This window comes from Mastomys coucha, unplaced genomic scaffold (genome assembly GCF_008632895.1).
Source record: "Mastomys coucha isolate ucsf_1 unplaced genomic scaffold, UCSF_Mcou_1 pScaffold6, whole genome shotgun sequence".
Classification (NCBI taxonomy): domain Eukaryota; kingdom Metazoa; phylum Chordata; class Mammalia; order Rodentia; family Muridae; genus Mastomys; species Mastomys coucha.
Window position 1 is genome coordinate 35,141,337 of NW_022196912.1, and position 22,747 is coordinate 35,164,083.

Consider the following 22,747-nt stretch of genomic DNA (forward strand, 5'->3'; position numbering starts at 1 on the left):
GATTTATTTTATGTGCATGAATGTTTTGTCTACACACATAATATATGTGCACTACAAACATGCCTGATGCCTATGGAAGGGTATTTCAGATCTGCTGGAACTGGAGTTTATAGATTGTTGTGAGCCACTATGTAGGTGCCGGAAACTGAACCTGAGTCCTTTGGGAGAATATCGAATGCTCTTTACCACTGAGTCATCTCTCCCTTTTTTGCTTCCCCACCTCCCTTTTTTGAAACAGGCTCTCATTATGTAGTTCTGGCTGGCCTCAAACTCACTGCGTAGAATAGTTAGGCTCATTTCAAAGATAGATTAGGCTTCTTATTAAGGTAAGGGCTTACTTGTATTAAATACCAACCAGCAATCCACAATTTCGCCATCTTCACCAATAAATTGTTTTTTTTTAATATCATCCATCTCCCCTTGCAGCCTTTGTCTATACTACACTAGTTTTTATAAATAATGATAGCAAGGAATCACATTACACAGGCATTTTGCCTGTTTCCAAAACCACTCCTCTGAAGATCTCAGACTCTTAAACTAAGCAGGGACTCTGTCTGTCATCAACTCCTTTGGAGCTTCCTTTTTCTCATTTTCCCAAGTCATTTCCCACCGTAGTTTTCTTATCTCTCCCTCTTCCACATTATCACACAATTCCATAATGAATTCTGTGAAAGGGAGTGTAACTGTCATTGCTAGAGCCCAGTCTTGATCCCAGGCCTAGACTTTACAACACAAGGTATTTAGTATCTGCCAAATGAGTAACATGCATTAATCCATTGAAAACAATTAAGGTGATTTTGCGTACTGTAATTTATAACTAAGCCAGTTTGCTTAACTTGTGAGTGAGGCCATCGTTATCACTTCCCTCTGAGTTTCTGGTTTTAAGATGGTAGCAACAGTCACTTAACATTGAAAATATACCAAATGCCACCCAAATGTACATTTCCAAGCAGTGAACTTTATGGCCCAAACTGCTTCAATAAAAAGATTAATTAAAAGCAAAGTAACAAAAATCAAGGGTTAAATCCACAAAATAGTCTCCATAGAGAATCTGGCTTTCCACAAATTAAAAGTGATTCCTAGCTGAATGTGTGGCTCACACCTGTAATCTCAGTATTTAGGAGGCAGGAAGATGGTTAATATGAGGCCAGTAAAATCCTATCTCACAAAAGAAATAAAGAAACAGAGAAAGTCTACTCAGAACACAGGTCTCCCTCCACAGATCACCCAAGAGGGAGAGGACCACCCCTGTGGGAGTCTTAGAGTCAACTCTCAGGTTAGGTTGACCAACACCCTACACAGAGCTGCACGTTTTTCTAGACAGTGAAGAGAAGAAATTAATTTAACACTGAATGAAATCAACCTCTGCCCAAAGTAAGGAAGCTAGAATGGAAACACCGTTACTACAAAGTTTAAAGGTTTATGCAGTACACCAACTCTGTTTCTTTCTACTGCATTCTTCCAGAACACTTTAAACTTAAAGACAATAGATATCTGAGCACGGAAGGAAGGCTTACCGCAATTTAGGATTATCGATATACTTCTTAAACTGCTTCACATTGTTCAAGGTTTGCTCAGCTAATTCTCTGGAGGGTTCCACAATGAGAGCCTTTGGAGCATTAGGGAGAAATTTTGTTTGTGACACCTGTGCATTACCTGAGGAGAGCAGAAAAGATTGCAGGTCATGGAAAACACACCCGAAAGTGCCATCAGTTGTAAAACACAAATACTAATGCCCCAGTATCAAATTTTAGGTAATAATTGCAATAATACAGAAAATGGTATAAGCCTTCAAGTCAAGCTTTGAATTGGAGTAAATTCAGTTCTACCTGGTATCTCTGCAACCTTGGCCAAGTTACTTCAAATCCTTATTGTAGTGAAAATTCTGGAATTTTGGTTTCTTTAAAAACCACAGAAATATTATAATAATGTGCTTTCATTTTAATCCCAGGTGTAGGGATGTATGGCTGCTTCAGACTGTCCTCAATGGCTATGATTTGCTTTGTGCTCTAGCAGCTGCAGATAATTTCTGTAATTATGTACTTTAGAATTTTGGGAACTTTTCAGAGGATACATAAATGGGTGGGTGGGTGGTTATCGAGGAACTTAGATTCACTGATCTCTCCTCATGTCTAGTGTTAGAGAGAGAAACGGGTAGGAGGTATAATGAGTGGAAAAAAGAAGACCCCACAAGTAGCAAAGACCAGGTACACCTTATTCCTTAGGCCCCTGTAAAATAGGAAGTGTTCTCCCTCAGTATGCTGTGTGAAGACTAAACAATCCATGGAAAGCACTTAGCATGCTGCTATGGCATTTCACAAGCACAGGATCCAAGCATATCACTGCCATCAAGACTGAGGTAGCTTAAGTGCCTTAATAGACACAAAAATAGTTCTCAATTAAGTTCTCAAACTGAAGTTCCTTAATCTGTTAAACAATGATGTTGATTTAACCAGAGCAGGAGGCAAACGGGACTCACTAAGAGAAGTCCTAAACACTAGGTTCTCTCCAGGCCTTATTCCAGAAACCCCTACCCTCTCTGCTGCAATAAATACCTGTGTGCTGCGATTTGACGATGTAACTATCTGGGGCCTTGGAAAGAGCAACAAAACCATCTTTTGGTGGAAACTTAAATTCTTCTTCACCAAAGTTAAATTTCAATTCAGCATTCTAGCATTGAATAAAAGAAAACAAAAGTTTAACCTAATGGCAAACTCCCCAGGAAAACAAAAATAATGAAAAAAATCAAACAGTTTAGATTACAGCAAAACTTCTAATTACCTTCAAAACACAGGCAGGGAAGAGGGCTTGGTTTTTTATATGTGCTGGTATTTCAAATGCCAGACCAAGATCTTTTCCTTTAAAACAAGTAAGCAAAACCAGAGAAATTAAAATGAAAAATTTCCACATACGCAACAAAATCTCCCAACCTGCCTTACTTTTCATTCTCTCTTCCTTAAGGAACCCATGGATGAAGTGGGCTGCCTAGAGCCTAGTTACCGTTTGACTTCACTAATGGCTCCTTCCTCCTTTGTACATATCTCATTCCTCCCTATCTGCAAGAACTCTGCCTCTAGAGACCTCATGGCTCACACACTCTCACGTTAAAGACTCACAAAATCCTCCCCTTGAGTCGACAGCTCCATTCATTTACCTTGCATTTTCCCTCTCACTAGTGAAGTACAATTCCCGGTTTTCAGTTTTAGGACACCCTTCCTTCTCTTCATCTGGTTGTCTCCAGGTCTGACTCATGCTTACCCTCTGCCTTGTCATCAGGTACCAAATCCTGTAGTGCTATGTCACTCCCACTCTCCCACTCTCAGCAGTACTTATTGCAAACTGACTTCTCTCTCCTCTGGGACACACTGTCTTCCCTTGGGTAGCCAGAGTCCATGTACCCCTCTTCTCTCCTCTTTCCTCTCTGCTGGATTCTCTCTCCTTAGTTAGCTAGATTTCAGACATAGGACACCAGACCTTGGATCTTTACTATTATTTATGTACCTTACTAAGTAGGTGATTTCAACCCACTTCCTATCTCCTAGTGTTTTCAATACAGCTGGCCCGAGGCTGTTAGAATCATGCCACTACTTGGCTCAGAACCCCAGAGTGTTTCCATCTTACCCAGAATAAAAAGTAAAGCTGCTACTACAGCCTACCTCATTGGGCTAACACTTCAGTCCCTCCCTCCAGCTCAGGCACATAACAATTGTATCTATTGTCACTATTACTACGGCAGTGCAGACACATCCATCCCAAACCTTCACTTCGCTCTTCCCTCCACCTGAAATGCTCTCAGTTCTCAGCATAAGACAACCATGACTTTGTTTTAAATGTCTTCTCTTCAGCAGAGCCTTCTCTGAGCACCCTTTGGAAAGCACATATCCATACAGCAGTTCACTCCATTCCCTGCTTTTCCCTTCCTTCATACTTACTACCTCCTAACATTTTATTTGTAAACATTGCCTCTCCTCACCAGTATGAAAGCAGCAGAGCTGACCTCTGCCTACTCCATCGTCTCTTGTGGTTTCATCACTTACTAACATACACAGCACACAGCAAACCCACAACAAATAGCCACTGAAATGAAAGGCAGCTGGATAGGGGAGAGGACTGAAGAGAATGAGAGAATTTAAAAACAGATTTTTTGTTCTGCTGATAATATCCAGAGAGCTTACCATTCTTAGAGAACTTCACATGCCCTTTATCAATATCTAAGTAACATCCAATGGTATCATGCATAGTGAATTCCTAAAAACCCAGAAAATGAAATGTCAATAACAGAAAGTGAGATTAGAAATGAAGTTAACAAGTCACAGACAGTAGAATCAAATGCAGACACTGGTATTTCAAAAGAATGTCTCTAAATGGTATACAGGTATCAAAAATGACTGTCACAGATGGGTACAGTGGCTACTCCTGTAATCCCAGCACTGGAAAGGCTGAGGCAGAAGGATCATCAGACACCTAGTTTACAGACTAACATCTTGCCTTAAGAAATACACCATCAAAAATCCATGAGAGCATACATCATGTCTAATAGTAGATATATCTGAAGGGCTTCTCAGAATCAACATGCTACTAAGAGCCGGGCCGTGGTGGCGCGTGCCTTTAATCCCAGCACTTGGGAGGCAGAGGCAGGCGGATTTCTGAGTTCGAGGCCAGCCTGGTCTACAGAGTGAGTTCCAGGCCAGCCAGGGCTACACAGAGAAACCCTGTCTTGGAAAAAAAAAAAACAAAAAACATGCTACTAAGAATTACTGCTATAGATTAGGCTCTGAGTGACTCTATTTAAAGTCTTTATAATCAAAATTAAAAATAAAAATAACACAGATGTAAGATCCAAAATCAGAATGAGGTAAAGAAAGAAAATTTAATGTACTTTGGAAGGGCAATTAAAAATGTAAACTACTGGGGCTGGTGAGATGGCTCAGTGGGGAAGAGCACCGACTGCTCTTCGGAAGGTCATGAGTTCAAATCCCAGCAACCACCCATAATGAGATCTGACGCTCTGGTCTGGTGCGTCTGAAGACAGCTACAGTGTACTTACATATAATAAATAAATGAATCTTTAAAAAAAAAAATGTAAACTACTATCTACTTATTTATGTTTTTTTAAGTCCAAATCAGAATTATCGTTGGAAAACACTGGTCTTTAAGTAGCACTTCCACATTATACAAACAGCATCAAAGCTTACCTCTCCGTAATTATCAAATTGTTTATTATGAGATTTCTTTCCTGTTCCTCCGAAGCCAAATCCAAACTTGTCAGTACCTAGATTTTAAAAGTAGTTTACTAAAGGTGTGAGCTTAATTAAAAGAACTACCGTGTGGGTGTGGGAGAATACATGAGGTAAGGCTCCCTACTGTTCCGAGGTCTGAAACATCTGGGCATTGTCTACCCAGGCTGATACGCAATAGCATGGACACAAGTAACGCTGCCTTACTCTTGGCTTTGGTCACTAACAAACTCAATAATTTGAAAAATTTATACAGCAGTGTATATTTCAAGCATGTTAATTTTATCCTGATCTTCAGTCATAATCTTATAGTCCTATGTGGTGGTTTGAATAGGAATGGGCCCCATAGACTCATGTGTCTGAATGTTTGGTCCATACAGAGTGGCACTATTAGGAGGTATGGTCTAGTGTGGCCCTGGAGAAAGTATGTCTCTGTGGGGAGGGCTTTAAGTTCTCCAGTGCTTAGGCTACACAATCTCCTTCTGCTGCTTGCGTATCAAGATACACAACTTTCAGCTCCTTCTCTAGCACCTTGTTTGCATGCATGCTGCTATGTTTCCCTCTATGACCATAACGGACTAAATCTCTCATACTGCAAGCCAGTCCTAATTAAATGTTTTCATTTTATGGACTGCCATCGTCGGCTAGGAGGTGGCGGTCCATCCCTTTAATCCCAGCACTTGGGGAGCAGAGGTAAGCAGATCTCAGTGAGTTCGAGGCCAGCCTGATATATAGAACAAGTTCCAGGACAATATACAAAGAAACCCTGTCTTGGGGTCATAGTGTCTCTTCATAGCAATAAAACCCAAACATCCTTATTTCGCATTGTGAGAACATAGGGTGAAGGTGCTAACAGGGAGCAAGTAGTAACTCATTTCTAGTCTTTTCTGGAATCAGATGAGGTATGGATAAATGCTTTTTTGTGTCCATAAAATTAAACTACAGTAAAGTCTATTAGTTTGTTCCCCAAATAATATGCTAAGATCCTATAAATATAAAGCAGTTCAGTCCTTTTAGAAACACTTACCTAGGTCTAAGGAAGCCTGCATGGTAGACCACCCAACTCTGCATAGCCCTTGGTCATGACAGGACACCTCATAGTAGTGCTTCCCTGTAAAGGTAAAGTTCCATGAGATTTACACAAATTGCATAATATGATTCATATTCCAACTTCCCACTGTTTCTGAGTTACGTTTGTATGTGACAGAACAACTGTGGATCTTTCTGAATTATTATTACTTTAAAGCTCCTGCGGGAAATCCATAGTCACAGTTTCAACACGTAGACAGACATGAGCGCTGGCCAAGTACCTTTCAGCAGTCCTCTAGTCGCTCTGCATCCATGCCACTCCTTCACTTCTCTACTCTGACAACACAGACCATCTGACCCGATTGCTGCATTGGAGAACAAGCATACGGAAACAAGCATTAGTACAAGTTTTACAAACCATCCTTCATGAAATAAAAGCCATTCAGTCTCACTAATAATGTCATTACTTGTTCGAATGTTCCAGAGTTTAAGACTTGCTGACTCAAAGATGACAGCAGTTCTTCCTCTTTATCCCTACATCTCCTTGGCTATGCTGGTGACCAGGGTCTATACTGTCACCATTAGGAAGAAGAATTCACACTAACAAATCCCTCATGGCCCACACACACTGGTCTAGAAGGCCATGCTCCAGTGCTGTGAAACAAGGGTACTAAGGGATGGCATGGGACCTATTCATCACAATTTGCTGCCCTGACTATTTAGGGAGAAGAAAACAAATAAGCAGTGTGTGCTACTGGCTAGGACTGGGGTTCTAAGTGATGAAGTTTTACATTACACACGAGTCAGACAGATGCTTATGTAAAGAAAGATTTAGCTTTTGTCTACACTGGAAAGAAATTGTATATTCTGCCCCATTCATGTTTCAAAGTCACATTCAGTACCTGATCAAAAAGAAACTTGTAAAATATCTCTTTACCAAACATCTTAGCTCATTTTTCAAAACTTTTAAGTTCTTACTCATGTGATAATGAATAATATAAAACTTTGTAAAAGGTTCTCTAGGGAGCTGCCAACACTTTGGAATACTGAAGCAGGAGAAACAAGACTTTAAGAAGGGGATCAAGAGAAGAAAGGTAGATGGATGCATGTAATTAGAACACAATGTCTGCACACATGGAACTCCCACAGTGAGTCCTACTAGTTTATATAATTTATGTGTTAATTAAAATAATAAAACAGTAACAAAAATGAACATTCTATCTTTTCTTTTCTAATTTCTATATCTTCTATTTGGGTTAGAAAAGTTTTTCTTCCACTAAATTATGCATGCTAAATTATACATATACATCTACACTTAAATTTTTATGTATTATATATGCACAAACACACATAGACAGTTTAAATCTCAAGTACATGTGAAATTTATTTCTAATTATTATATATAGAAGCCAATTTTTTGTTGCTCCAGATGGATGGCACCAATGGTGCCAGAGTCTTTTACTGAATAAATCTTCCTTTTCTCTACTGACTGAAATAATTTGTATGTGCACATTAACTTGTCATATAGGAATTATTTTCATTATATTCTATTGTCTATTGCAAGTTCAGAACTAAAGTTTATCTTCAGTAACTATATTTGAATCTGTTTAATTAAATCATATACAATACTTTTTCATATTTTTCTTGGTATTTGTATGCATTTTTTTTAAGTTTCTGAGTTATCAATGAATAGATCAAATTATTATCTACTTACCAAAAGCAGACCCTCTATCATATGGGTTCATCTGCCACTTGTTGAGCACTAAACAAATTAATATAAGAAGAGTGAGATGTAGCCATATGCAATGTACAGCTCTATAGAAACAGGTTTATATTTTATATCTTATTTCCTTTGGTTTGACACAACTTTGCAAATTATTTGGAATATACACATATATGGAGTTGCTTTTATTAAAGGCAAAACTAAACTTGAAAATCAAAAGATGTCAATGATAGTCACTGGCCCATTTGGGAGTAAGACCTAACCCCCTCCCATCTTCAGAGCACTTTGTATATAGGACACTGACCTTTGTCACTGCTAAAGTTTAGGAACTAAGCAACTTGACCTTTAACATAAGGAAAATAAATGACCTCATCACCCAGTCCTCTAGAAGAAATTCTCAAGTCACATTTTTATTTCTCTTCCTGTTTTTATATGATTGGCATTTTTCCTTTTCTAAAATATCTTAATAGCCCATGAAAGATAAAAACTTATAGTAACTACATGCATTTTAGCCCATCTTCCTGCCCAAGGCAGAAATCTTTTCTAGATCATGCCCGATGAATAGCTATCTACCAAGTTTAAATATTGTGATGAACAGAGAAATATGTTCCATGGGATTCTCCTTTCTTGGCTCACCGAAAACATCAGCAAATCCTTAAGTTAAGAGACCCTGCAGATTATGTGTAAGCTGTGCCCTGCTCCCCACATTTCTTTGGTCATCAGCTGTTCCTATTCTTCTTGTTTATCAATCTAAGTTTCTGTTTTCTTATCAGACATGATTTTTAGAGCCATCCTATTTCTCCTTAGCTATTTCAGAAGCATTCTTTTCTAGCATCATTTCTCATAAATGATGGCATATTGCTATCAAAAGTTCCAAAGCTATTTTAAACTATGCCAACAGTGTTAATAGCTACATTCATTGTCCATCACACAACCCACTTACTAAACTACTCTATCCCGTGTCATTATTACCTTCATATAGAACAAAAAAGATATGGCAAGTTCACATAACTGAAACCTGCTATTTTATCTCAATTCTGCTTTGAAACATAAAACAAGTTACTTCAAAATATATACTAAATTTTGTAAAAGTGTAGCAGGAACAAAGATGATGAATAAAATTTAAAATCTAAGTAAGAAAAAAAACAAAAAAAATAAGCAATGAACATGATTATTCATAATAATGGTTATTACGGATTATTAGGATCAGAACCCAATAAGTAGATAGATCTCCATGTAAGAAAGACAAATAGCACTTTTACAATGTACCAATTTATCCTTTATCATGTTTTTCTCAACAGAACCATTATTTGTATTTTAGGGTGGATAGTTCACTAATTCTAATGTCACTTGTTTTCCCTGTTTCAGGACACAATGCTATAATGTTGTGCTGCATACATGGGCAATAAAATGCATACCCCAAACTCGAACTTGCAAACCAAGACAATGACTAATTTATAAAAAGAAAATATCAATATAAATATTACCTGAAGCACCAGTTTTAATAGTTGTTTTTCCTTTCTTTCCTTCCTGTTGGTCTTTCAGAGTTTCATACACTATCTGGATAACTGGAATACTAAATGCCTGTCAAAGGAACATTTCCTGTGTTATTCATCAGAGTGCTATTAGTATAAGGGTAAGGCTATGCATGTACATTAAAAATTAAAAATTATGGGCTGCTCCCATTTCATTTACCTAACCTAAGTAAAAATCAGATAATCCAGAGTTGAGAGACAGAAGCCAGCTGTAGGCCTGGAATGTAAACAACGAGGACCTTCAAAATGAATGAACATTAAGCAGAGCAGGAAAACACTACAACTCAGACTGCCTCCCTAGTCTAGGCCAAAAGTAGATGCATTCTGGGTGTAATCTTTTTATTTTAGGAGGATTAAAATTCTGAAATGCCTATAAAGATTATAGATATATGCCTCCTCCTGTAAAACCTCTTTAAACAAAATTCCTAAAAGCATACTCTTTATAGGCCTTCATAGTTTGCCAACAAGAGAACTAGTACTCTCAATGGTTTTGCTAGCTAGTTTTATGCCAACTTGAAATAAGCTATAGTCACCGAGGAGAGGGAACCTGTAGGGCATTTTCTTAATTAGTGTTATGGGGTACCATTGTGGGTGGTACTACACAAGCTTCTGGTCCTGGGTGCTATTAAAAATCTGGTCTATGGCAGGGCAGTGGTGGCTCACGTCTTTAATCCCAGCACTTGGGAGGCAGAGGCAGGTGGATTTCTGAGTTCAAGGCCAGCCTGGTCTACAGAGTTCCAGGATAGCCAGGGCTACACAGAGAAACCCTGTCTCAAAAACAAAAACAAACAAACAAACAAACAAACAAAAACCTGGTCTATGAAAGCCACAGGGAGGAAGCCTGCATGAAATATTCCTCTGTGGCCTCTGCATCAGCTCCTGACTCCAGGATTCCACCAGTTTGAAGTCCTACATTGGCTTCCCTCAGTGGTCAGTGATTTAGGACATATAAGTCTTTCCTTTTCCTCCCCAAGTTGTTTTTGGTCATGATGTTTCCTTACAATAGTAACCCTAAACCATCTCCATCCTTTTCTCTTTGCATAATTATTCTCACACCACAAGATGCAGCTGGATTGAGCATAGATACATCTTCAACTCTGGTAGAATGTATAACACTGGGGCACTGATACCCGTATTTGTACCCCTGATACAAGCCTGTTCCTTAGAAATCAAGCTATCATCAACTACAAGATACACCTATGGTGCAAAGAAGTGGAGGTCTGAAGTAGACATCCTACAAAACTCAAGTGTGATGTCTAAGTACTAGTAGTTGCTTAGGAGAATAATTTTGAGAAAAATTTTAAAGAACTATATAGGGAGAGCCTCAGCAACACACAACTCACAGGGAACATCAGTTTAAAACCTTGTTGGTATCCCAGAGGCCATGCAAAAACTCAGAAGATATTTTGTTTATTCTGGGGATGAAAAGGAGCAAAAAGTAGCCAAAGCAGTAAATAGAGATTGGGTCTATAGATATAGAACTTCTAGCAGCTTCAAGGATATTCTCTCTCTCCTACTGTCTCCTTTTTATCTCACAATCTCCCTCTGCACCGGAGATCAAATCCATGGGCCCTGTGCATGCTAGGCAACCACTTCACACTGAGCTGCATCTCTAGCCTAAGATCTGAATTCACTCATCCCAGTGAGATATATAGTAGATTCTTAGTAGCAGACTGAAGAAGTAAAATGAAGATAGTCATTTGTTCAGACAAGAAAGACGTGTAGAAACCAGCTTAAATAATTTTCTTATATATTAAAAGTAGAGAATGAAGAAGAGTCAATGAAGTCTATAAGGTTACCATTCTTATTACATTCCTATGTTCCCAGTCCTGAAATGGAAACTTACAGGATTTTTTTTTTTGTTTTTGCTGGGGCAAACATATTGAAGAAATGTTTTCTTCTATGGAGTCCTGACAAAAGGAGATCTACTACAAAATGTAAGGAGAACCAGTACATGCCTGTTGTTAATGAAGAATCCTTCATCATGAGTCCTTTCACATGCTTGCTTTAGCAGAACATCCTTTCATTTGTGTCTGCTTCAGTGAAATGTTCCCGTTCCTTCACGTGTCTGCTTTAGCAAAACATTCTTTCCCTTGTATTTGCTTCAGGAAAACACTCTCTTTGTGTGTTTGCCCCAGCAAAACACCACCCGACACAACTGACTTTCCAAAGAACCCTTAAGTTTCCTCTTCACAGTCCCGTCTTTTCAGAGCTTCCAGAACATTCTATACTTTCCTTGATATTCCTTGTGTCTCACATTCCTCATCCATAAAACAATGATGGTATTAACAATGCATAATTCACAGTTTCAGAATGATTAAAATGAATACTCGTAACATAGGTATCATGTGTTTGGCACTTTGTAATCCATGCCTCCACATTGTTTCAATAAATACTGGTTCTTATTCCAAAAAAAAAATAGTAACCCTAACTAAGACAACGGTAAACTGCCATTTCTTACATATTAGAGGAGATTGTTTTAATTACATATTTCAAAATAAAAGCTACTGTTCAAGTACACTTTAAAATTCAGATTTTAATGAAATTTAAATGTAAATTACTTACACCAGTTTTTCCACTTCCTGTTTCTGCAGCCTGAATAGGAGGGAAATTAATTATAGTTCAAATTGTGAATTAAAGAGCTCAAAGTCAGCATAATGCCATGTAGAGATCTTGTAACACTTGACTAGCTAACTTTATCTCAAGGGCCTCACGATAAATTACACTGCCCCAGTCGACTTTGAATCTTGTTTATCGGGTCACCTCTCCCAATTCAGGAAGCATCTGTCCTCTTCTTCTTTCCCACTACTATACCAAATTGAAGCCCTCATTGTTTTAATCTAATCATTAGTATGTCTTAAGAGTATCTAACTACAGATCTATACTACAATTTGCAAAACCATATATTCATATTCACAAAACCATAATTCTAACTGATACCTACTTCTTAGCCTTCCATATCCACCAGTGCCAGCAAATGCACAAACTAAATTGAGAAAAAAATTCAACCTGATTCAATGTATATTTCTCATTGTACTGCAAGTTATTCTACCATTTCATACAGACTTTATGCTACCACCCACCATTTCCTGCAGTAAAAACTAAAAAGTCACTCCAAACCTATAGCTTCTATAAAATACACTGACCATAGCGCATGTGTTATCAAAGCTAATGCATGAATAAAATGAATTTGTTAAAACATTTCCATTCTTAAGTGTCACACACAGCTTCAGAAGGTGTGTTTCCCCCCAGCCACCTTATTAAATGTAAACATACCATAAGTACATCACCTCCTCCTAGGATCAATGGAATAGATTCTGCCTGGATATCAGTTGGTAGACTAAAAGAATTACATGTGAAGAATTATAGTTAGTTAAAAATACAAAATCATTTAGGCTACTTAAGTCATGCTAAAGCAACCTAAAACAAATTATATGTGGCAATCCAATCATTTTTTCCAGCTAGAATAAAATTTTAAAGGAAGCAATCTATGATTTAAAGAATCAGCATGAATTGAATTTCATTTCCTAAGCTAGACAGAAATATATTTGATAAAAATTATTATTCACATTAAGAAAGGTATTTGTCACAATTGCACTTGAGTTCTCCATACTTACAGCCAATCCATCTCCTCCACAGCTTGTGCAATCTCGGGCATAACACCCATTTCTGGAAAAAAGAAAAGCCATTTTAATAATCAAACCTATTAATAAATCATACTCTCTTAAAGCTGTTTCCATAGAACTGGGGAAAAGCTTTGAAGTCTGGCTTTTATATTGTACCTTTGTACTGCTGAGAGTGTTGAGTTTTGGAGACAGATTTAAATTCACTCCAAGGTTTTGTTTATAGAAGACCTTGTGACAAAACTATATATCTGTTGTCTTTGCAGAAAATGGGACTTGTCACACCTACCTGTGGTGGTACATGGAAAGAGGAGGTGATGCAGTGACACTGCTGGTACAGTGTCATGAGCACATAGCCACTACTGCTCATTCAGCTCTTAAAGAAAGGGGTAAAAATCTGACAGTTGGGTTCCTAGACCTGCATCCTCACTGCATTCTCTGAGCAGTTCTATGTCCTGGCTAGTCTACGACCATCTCTACACCCTCTAGAATCTAAGGAAAGCAAACAGCCCACATTTAATGGCTGCCATAATCAAAATATTGCTAAGAAGGCACTGCATGTCTCAGACTATTTGAGAGATTTTTAAATTTCCTTACTAAAGAGATATGAAAAGTTTAAGGTAATGAACACGTTATTTACCCTTAGTTGACTATTATGAAGCATATTTAAGAACCAAAGCTTCATATTGTACTCTATAACTATACACAAATACTGTGTTTCAATAAAAAACTAAAAAAGTTTAAATAAATCAGAAACTTCCAAATACAGAAAATAGATAACTTTTGGCCATGTGCTTCAGAATTGATTACTATCTCAACCTTGATACTGGGGTCTTTCTTGCTATGCTTATACAGCCTCTCAGCCATCTCTACATTTCATAGCTCAAGAGGTGTGAAAAGTGTTTTCACAGTAAGAGACTTTGTTTTAAGGAAGAATTTGTTTCTCTAAGGTTGAGAAATAAATTTATTTATTTATTTTTATTTTTAACATTAAAAACAAATTCTAGTTAACTGAAGGGAGTGTGGGGGGGTGTTCATGCCAATGGAAATTGGTTTGAGACAGGATTTCCCCTGGCTGTCTTGGAATTCAATCTGTAGACCAGGCTGGCCTCAAACTCAGAGACCTGCCTTTCTCTGCCTCCTGAGTCCTGGGATTTAAGGCGTGGCCACACTGTTTACTTTAAATAATTTTGCATAAATGCCAGCCATAAATGGATATTGTAGGCAGTTCCTGAGTGTTCTGTCATTTTATCATTCAAGTGAAATCAGTTATAGGTAGATACTAAACCTTCCCTTCCACACACAAACTAATTAAGCCATAAAGATGAACAATAAGATTGACTTGCCTAACAACTATACTTGTTAAGAGTCTAGTTATATTCTGTCTCCTAGAATGAAAAATACTGGAAAGAGGGAGCAATGGGCCAGGCTCAGTGGCTCAGTGGCACTTGCCACCAAGCCTGAAGACCCACCAAGTCCCTGCTGGCCCTACAGGTGGGAGAGGACCAATTCCAGCAAGTTGACCTGACCTCTGCTTGGAAAGACCTCTGTTCCCCTGGAAATATAAATAGCAATGTAAAAAAAAAAAAAAAAGGTGATTGTCTTAAATATGCTATACACAGAATAACAGAATATAGCAAGCTGCTTACAGGACTGTTACAAACAGCAACCACGGGTAGCCTGGCAAATTTTAGGCTGTATCTTACAGGATCCTGGTCATGTGCTAGGTATATTTTCTACAGAAAACTTGTCTTTCATAGGTTAGTAGTTAAACATTTTAAGGGGAAACTGATACACTTTCAAATTCTTTTACTTTTGTTCATATCAGAATATTGTCTTGTCCTTAAATTTGTGCATTTTTCCCAAAAATGTGTGCCTATAAAACAGTGACCTACAACCTCCTGACAGATCTTTGGGCTAAAATTGTGTTAAGTGAGAGGATTCCTCTTAGAAGTGACTTTCCCCTGTAGCCTGAGATCTGGAATTCCTGATATTCTTACAACAGTCAACAATAGTATAATATTGTCGTTTAAATAGGTTAATGAAAGGACACTATGTCTAATATGATCTGTTCACTTATATATACATGTGAAATCAGTTATATATGTGTGTATATATATATATTTATATATGTATGTACATACACACATACGCACATGTGTATGTATATATACATATTGAGAAGGAAAAATGATATTTAGTATATTCAAAACTGGTTGGAACTTTCCAAATTGTGGGTACATAATGAGGTTATTTGAGAAAAAGAGAAATATCAACTAGTGGGTTCAGTATCCTGTTTGGCATCACAAAGCAAATAATTAATTCTCAAAAATTATTGCTAGTCCGTGAGGAAAAAAATTATTTTTCTTTAGCTTTGACATTCAATGTCAACTCTCGAAGTGTACAGCTTAACGAATGACGATCATTTTTATTATCGGTGGCTTTATTTTTTGGAAAGACCTGGGGGGATAAATTCAAACAGGACAAAATCATCTTTGCCCCAAATGTCCCCTTCCCGACCACGCTCAACGGCTGCTCCTCCTTGCCAAGACCAGACAGAGAAGGGTTCTCAAATGGTCACTGCCACGTCAAAGAAGCAGAAGACCGGACAACGCGAGCGCAGACGCCACGGGACGTGGCAGAGGAGTGTGTACGGCCGGCAAGCCCAAAGGTGGAAGGAAAAGCTGCTTAGCGAAGATTCCCAGGCAGCGCCCGCGGGAAAAAGCCCGGCCTGAACTGGTCGTCCCTGCCCTACAGCGAAGGTCCCCAGAGGGCGACAGCTTTCCAGTCTCCCGCCACCCCACCGACCCCACTGCTACAACGGCACACTCCACCCGCTCCCGGTGGGTCGAGGCGAGTCGCTCGTAACCCTTCGGCTTCCCACCACGCACCGGAGAACGCCGCCATCTTCCCGCACTCCTCCGCTGCCCGCCCGGTCGATCCCTCCTTCCAGACACGCCGGGGCTGCGGCGGCGCGCGCTTCCGGCCCGTGCTCTTCGGTGTTCCGACTCCGGCCGGGGATACAGACCCAGGAGAAAGGTTCCGAGGACGAAAGACCCTCCGGATTGTTAGCTCAGTGCCAGAGGACTTTGCTTTCCCTAATAGCCTGGTCATTATTAGCCATCTTCAGAGCTGTGGTGTACCCAGAAGAAGTGGTGTGCTACTGAGATCATTTTTTCCCGATGAGGAAGCCTCGATTCTCAAACAATGGACCAGGCTGTCTTAATAATAAAAGTATACCCTCTGACTTCAATCTCACAAGGATGAACAAAGCCAAGCAGTTTGGGAATGACTTAAGAATACACTGAATTCATTGCCCAGCCAACCAAGACTAGTGAGTGCTTGTGACCCATAAGACCTGTTAAATATTTTTATTGGAAAAATTAATGGTATATGTTCCTTTCCTTCAACCATGTTTAATGTAGCATTGAAATTTCAGGCATAACGTGCAAGCTATTTTAAGTACCCGCTCCTTTTAGAGAGCTGGGTCAGTAAAGGAATTATAGCTCATCTCCATACTACGTAAGGGGTGTGTTGGAGTCGTCAGATGTACATCTAAGATTCGGGTATGTTAAGAGGTTATGTAATACCACGGATACTTAATGGCAATCTGGGATCTACCTAACTCTGGAGACCATTCTGTGCTCTCTGTAGCCTGTCCCAGAAACTAGGGAGAAACAGGAAGCTTTTAGGCAACTTTGGGCTAGAAGCACAAATTTGAGAGTCAGATATCCTGGGTTTGAATTCTAGCCCTGGCATAGGCTAGCTGTGGGATCTTAAAATCGTAGAACTTCTCTGAGCTCCAGCTCATTCATCTATAAAACAGATGACAAATACTAACATGAATGGATATATCATGATGGACAGAGATGTAATAAGCTCGTGGTGAGGATTAAGTAAAATACACAAAGTGAATGAAATTAGAGCACGCCTGCTCCAAGGTGTAATTCAGAAGAAGGCTTTTATTGTAGATATGAGAGAGAAAACAGCTAGAAGCATCTGGAAGAGTCTAGAGCAGAGAGAGAAAATAGTGGAATGAACGTGGCCAGCAGGTCTAGAGAAAATAGTGGAATGAACGTGGCCATACGTGGCCAGCAGGTCTAGGCCATGAGAGGGGAGAGGGTGGACAGTGAGAAAGGAAGACAGAAGGGATCTCAAGAACCAAGGACACCAAGAAAGCAAAAGAGACCGAGAGAACCAAGCTAACCAACAGAGGAAGAAGAATCCGGAGAGCACATAGCTAAAATGGCAGGGGTTCACAGAAATTTGAAGCTGGGGGAAGGGAAGGGAAGGCCCTGGGCTGGAGAGTTTTGGAGGGGGGGGCAGAGTGAGAAGAGCAGAGAGGAGATAGAGGTGCTGAGTTAGCCTAGAGGCCATTGTGAACTACGATATGCTAGCAGGCACCACAGTTAGCCATTTGTCCCAGGGTCATTGGGACCTGACACAGAGCTCTTAGAAGTATATTTACTGTTCTATTACACATAGTAATAATGGATATGTTGTTCTAATTATCATTATTACATGTAACAGTGCTCACCTGAAACTCCAAAGGAAAAGGATAATCCATTTAGGCCTGCAGCTTCCCACTGTTGGGAACAAGCAAAAGAAACTTATTCTAAGTACTACCATTTCACTTTTAGACTCCATTTAATTATAGAGAGAAATTAAATTCAAGGTCTTAGGCATAAGACAAGCTGGGGAGTCCCCAGAAGCTGAACTGCTTCTATTACAAGGAAACAGTTATCTGACTCCAGACAACTCAGGGACAGCTTGTAAAGGAACAGTTGTATGAATCAAACATCTCAAGGACAACTTCTCCATCTTGCCCGCAGGGTCAAACTAAGTTCATGTTCCCAGGCTCAGAAACCTGATGGAAACTCCCTTACTCAACCCATTTTGTCAAAATACAATTGGACAGTGCTCTAGCCCACCCTGCCCTCCTTTGCTTCATGGTTTCATCCTTTAAATATGCTGCACAGGGTTTCCTCAGGATCATAGTTCAGCTCCTGAATCTGTTCTGCAGCCCTGATTGATGAACAGCTGCTTGATTATAATAAATTTTTTGTTATCTGCATTTTCCTGGTGTTTGATTTATGTTGAATTTAACTAGACCTCACAACAACTCTGCCAGAGGATACTATTCACATTATATTTTGTATTATATATATTTTTATGAAAATGATACTCTTTAAAGTTATTTAATGTGGCAGTTGTGAGCATACACCAAATATGCCCATGGTCCAAAAAGAAGTACCAGATCACACATGGTGCCACTTGCCAAAGTAGAATCTGAACCTTGGTATTTGCTCTAACTAGCACTCACCCTAAATCCATAAAAGTATCAAGAGGTGAGAAATGTGCCCACTGGTGAGGGTGTTTGAGCATGTGGTCCCCAGTCGGTGGCACTGCCTGGGAGGTATTCAGGTACTATACCTTCCAGAGCACAGGTTCTTGAGGTTAAAAGCATTTTACCACATGCTGTTCTCTCTCTGATTTATACTTGCTGTTCAAGATGGGAGCTGTCTGCTGCCTGCCACTTGCTGCCATGCCTCCACCCCTCATCATGGATTCTTAGCCATCTGGAACTACACGCCAAATAAAACTCTCTCTTCCTTAAGTTGTCTTAACAGAAAAGTAATATCATAAGGCAAGTAAAAATATTTTTCTAAACAGGAGTTTTTGATGCCCTGTTGTGTTTTCTCTCTCAAAGGAAAAGCAATATCCAGGAGTCCATTCAGAGAAACATTAATCTCAGGAGTTTGAGTCTTGTAGTAGGACAAAAGGGAAAAGAAGGCTGCTAGGAGAACAAACTGCATTCCTGATAACTGTGAAAGAAACATGAATTTTCCCAACAGAGGCTGATTGGGCCCCTGGGAAGCAAACTTCAAGGGAATGTGTTTAAATGAATTGCCCACAGAGGTTGAGTGACTCTTCAGATAAACCCTCAAGGATCCAGGTTGTTTCCACACTGTCCAATAAGAGCAGAGGTCCCCCGTGAAAAGTCACACTTGTAGGACAGCTGTATAAGATTTGCCAAGATATGTTCTTTGGAGGAAAGAATCAGCCTTTGTTACCATAGTTGTTAGGCCTCTGGCAGCCCAAACTAGTATTGGCCACTAGTCCTCAATAGGGCAATCAAACATATAAATAACAGTGAAAAGTAGAAAGAAAGGTGATGTTCATTATGGACACATTGGGAAGAACAATAAAGTAGTCTGATGATGTTCCCTTCAAAGCCATCTTGGGTTTCCTCACATGAGATCTACGTTCAAATAGAGGGCTATGTAGAACTAAGCAGTCCGTGTCAAAGTGTGATCCTGCCTCTCACCATTGTCTCAGCTCCAGTCTCTCCAGTAAGATAGTCTGTCAAGTCTTCAGGACTGGCTGAAATCTCTTTCAGAGATACAAGTTCTTCATCTGCAGGCCTCAGAGCCTCAGCATTTTCCTTCCTTTCTCCATGAGTTCCCAGGTGGCGTTGCAGTTTCTCTGGATGCCTGCTTAATTGGTCTTGTTTCCAAAGACAGGGACACTCTGTGTCTTATTAGAGTGTTTCTATTCCATGCTCTTAAGCCAGACTGAATAGGAGTAGCAAGGCTTTGCCCAGAGGAAACTACACTTTATCCTTACTTACGGGTCATAGGGAATGACACTTCCCTCATGAATGTGATTAAAGCTGTATGAAAGAAGGGGGCTTTGAAGCATGGGGCTGTCATGGTAATGACTGGCCAGTGGGAACCTAGTGAGCTTGGTGGAGAGATCCTGGAGTTCTAAGTCAGAGTCTCCATGAGATAAAAACAGGTCGGCCATTTCCTGCCAGTGCATGGCTGGCCAGGCTTCTGGGGCAGAGGCACAAACATGGGAACATGCTGAGTCCTTTTTTAATATTTCCCAGCAACATTGTAGGTCAGAGAAGAACTTGCAGAACTGGTTCTTTCTTTCAGTAAGTAGGTCCGAAGAATTGAACTCAGGTTGTCAGACGTGGCAGCAAACACCTTTCAAGCTAATCCATCTCAAGAGGCCCTGCAAAATGTCTTGTGGCTTAAAAATATTTTCATTAGTTAAACAAATTAAACATTTCTTTTCCTTAGTTACACCATTTAAATTTTTCTTTTGTCAGCAACCCAGCATACTAAGAAAACTCATCATTTTGGAAGCTTATTGTTAAATCTATGGAAAAAATTCAAACAAGGGTTGGGAAGATGGCTCACTAGGCAAAATGCTTGCTATAGAAGCATGACAACCTGAGTTTGGATCCTCTGCGCCCATGAGTATGCTAGACATGGTTCGTGGGTAACCTTGGCATTAGGAGTGAAGGCAGAGAGCCAGTAGCCAGTCAGTCTATCCAAGTCAGCAGTCTCTAGGTTCAGTGAAGACCTTATATCATCGTTGTCACTATTGTCATCATCGTTGTCATCATCATCATAATGTGAAGAGAGATAGAAGAAGACATTTGACATTCACCTCTGGTCTCTACATAAATATTCATGGACTAGTGCAGATGCAAGAGCAATGTATTGTAAATCCTCAATGACATGTGGCTTGAGTTGTGAAATGATCCTTAAATATGTGGTCCTTTATAACTAAAATCAAAACCAAGATCAAAAACAAAAACAAAAACAAACAAGCAAAAAGGAAGTGTGTTACATCTTGTGGGAGCTGTGACTTTGAGCCCAGCCTGGGAAAAATGACCTAAGACGGTGTTTGCTTTTCCTTTTATAATTTATTAGCTCTTTTCCTGGTTCCTATTCTCACCTCTTTCTTGGAACATGCAAACAAACTGCCAAGATCCTGAAGATTAGCCAAGAAGGAAACATCAAAAGATGCTGTTTTAATCTAAAACAAGTCCAGCAGAAAATGTCTCCCATACACACTTCCCCAGTCCCTACTCACAATACCCGATACAAACATATCCACCTGTCATTTCACAAGAGCAATCTTCTCCTTCTTAAACACTGCCTACAAAAACGGCCCTCAGATACATGTGTTAATAAAAATGAACCGAGGGAGTCCTTGCTCTTCATATTGAATCTTGACCTTCCCTCAGCCTTCTCCCCTTCATACAGGTTGTGATAGACGAGGCTCTTGAGTCTATGTATGTGGGAATGGCATACAGCAGATCTTCTACTTCTAGCCTCTTCCTGACGTATGACCTGCCACTGTCTTCCATAAATTTTACTTCCCAGCCTATCAAACTGTGCAGAATCCATTGCACACACCAGACTGAATCGCAGCACTGTATATTTTCCTATGCATGCTGCTCTCCACCCCTGGAATAGCCTTCTCTTCTAGTTCTTGATATCTAAACAGTGTTACAAACATCCAAATCTTAATAGCTTCTTAGATCACAGTTTTGTAGGTCAAAATGGGGGCAGGGCTTTGGCTGTGTATTTCTTCTCTAGGTAACATTCCTAGGACCCTTTGTGCTGTTGCATTTTGATGGTGTCTTGGGTAGGCTGAGAAGTGGATAGTGGGCTGTGAATGGTGTCTCAGCATGATGTTTTGTGGCCTTTGCTCTGTGCATGTGGTCAGCTTGGACCCTCTCACACATGATTAATAACACGGATGAAAGACTTACTACTTCCTAACTGGGTTCCAGTTATGAAATACAATACAGGGTGCATATCTCTTGATCCTATATCATGTCACTTCAAACAAATTCTACTGGTTATACAATCAACCTTTATTCTTGGATCAGGGACATAAATACATTTTACTCCTCTTTGTAATAGCAAAGAATCTATAGCCACTTGTCTTCCATAACTCATTTGATATATTAATAAATATCATCCCATTATAACACTTATTTTCTTGACAATCTCCCAATTGTCATTGAGATTCAATTAAGCTCTCTCCTTGCAAAAATTCTGTTACTCCAATGTTGATTTCTCATTTCTCTTAAATTTTGGAATTTTTATCTATACACAAGATTACCCATGATAAAGGGCGCTTCTTCAGTCCACTACTTCCAGTACTTAGACTTAGTTATATTCATCTATTCTGTCCAGTGATATATAAACACCAGTGTCGTGTGAGACTTCTGGGAAATACCTTTGAGGAAGGTGTCACATGCTTCTTCCTTCTCGTTAGCTGAAAATGGCATATGATGGCCACATTGCACCATGTTCAGGGAGCCTCTCGTGAAGTATTCACTACAATAGGAGAGACATAGTTTGAGTTCCAGGTGCCATGGAGTACCATGCTAGCCCCAAATTACGACTGTATATTCTCTCATAGGAGAGAATAAGCACCTCTTTTCATTTTGGTGTTTCTGTTCCACAAAGCCCAAACTATGTTTTATTTTATGGCCCTCCACTAGTTATTTATTTCCACAAAACATCCACCTCCAAACAGAGTCACTTAAAACAACATGTGTGTATCATTGCTCTGTCTCTGTGGAACAGAGGGATTCAGGAGCAGCTTCCTTGGACATTTCTGCTTCAGTCCTGCTTTCAGTGACTGCCACTGGGAGGAATCGCAACCATCTGTCTAATGGTCTGACTGGACCTGGAGATCAGCTTTAAAGGGCCATTCAGTCACACGACTGTTCTGCTAGTTTGCCGAAGCCCTCTGTTGTCCACGTGTAACTGGGCTCTTGTGATG

General features: G+C 39.6%; 1 protein-coding gene across 1 annotated transcript in view; it reads right to left on the minus strand.

The window, feature by feature from the left end:
- Window positions 1-16,190, minus strand: part of Ddx1 (DEAD-box helicase 1) — a 30,039-nt gene extending 13,849 nt beyond the window's left edge. Inside the window, exons 1-13 of the mRNA XM_031356030.1 lie at window positions 16,039-16,190; window positions 13,142-13,193; window positions 12,801-12,864; window positions 12,090-12,119; window positions 9,477-9,573; window positions 7,981-8,028; window positions 6,548-6,631; window positions 6,265-6,348; window positions 5,196-5,272; window positions 4,176-4,248; window positions 2,782-2,858; window positions 2,556-2,670; window positions 1,518-1,656 (exon numbers count right to left, since the gene is read on the minus strand). Of these exons, the coding sequence (XP_031211890.1) occupies window positions 1,518-1,656; window positions 2,556-2,670; window positions 2,782-2,858; window positions 4,176-4,248; window positions 5,196-5,272; window positions 6,265-6,348; window positions 6,548-6,631; window positions 7,981-8,028; window positions 9,477-9,573; window positions 12,090-12,119; window positions 12,801-12,864; window positions 13,142-13,193; window positions 16,039-16,054 (956 nt within the window). The 5' untranslated portion in view covers window positions 16,055-16,190. The remainder of the gene's footprint in view (window positions 1-1,517; window positions 1,657-2,555; window positions 2,671-2,781; window positions 2,859-4,175; window positions 4,249-5,195; window positions 5,273-6,264; window positions 6,349-6,547; window positions 6,632-7,980; window positions 8,029-9,476; window positions 9,574-12,089; window positions 12,120-12,800; window positions 12,865-13,141; window positions 13,194-16,038) is intronic.
- Window positions 16,191-22,747: the final 6,557 nt, after the last annotated feature.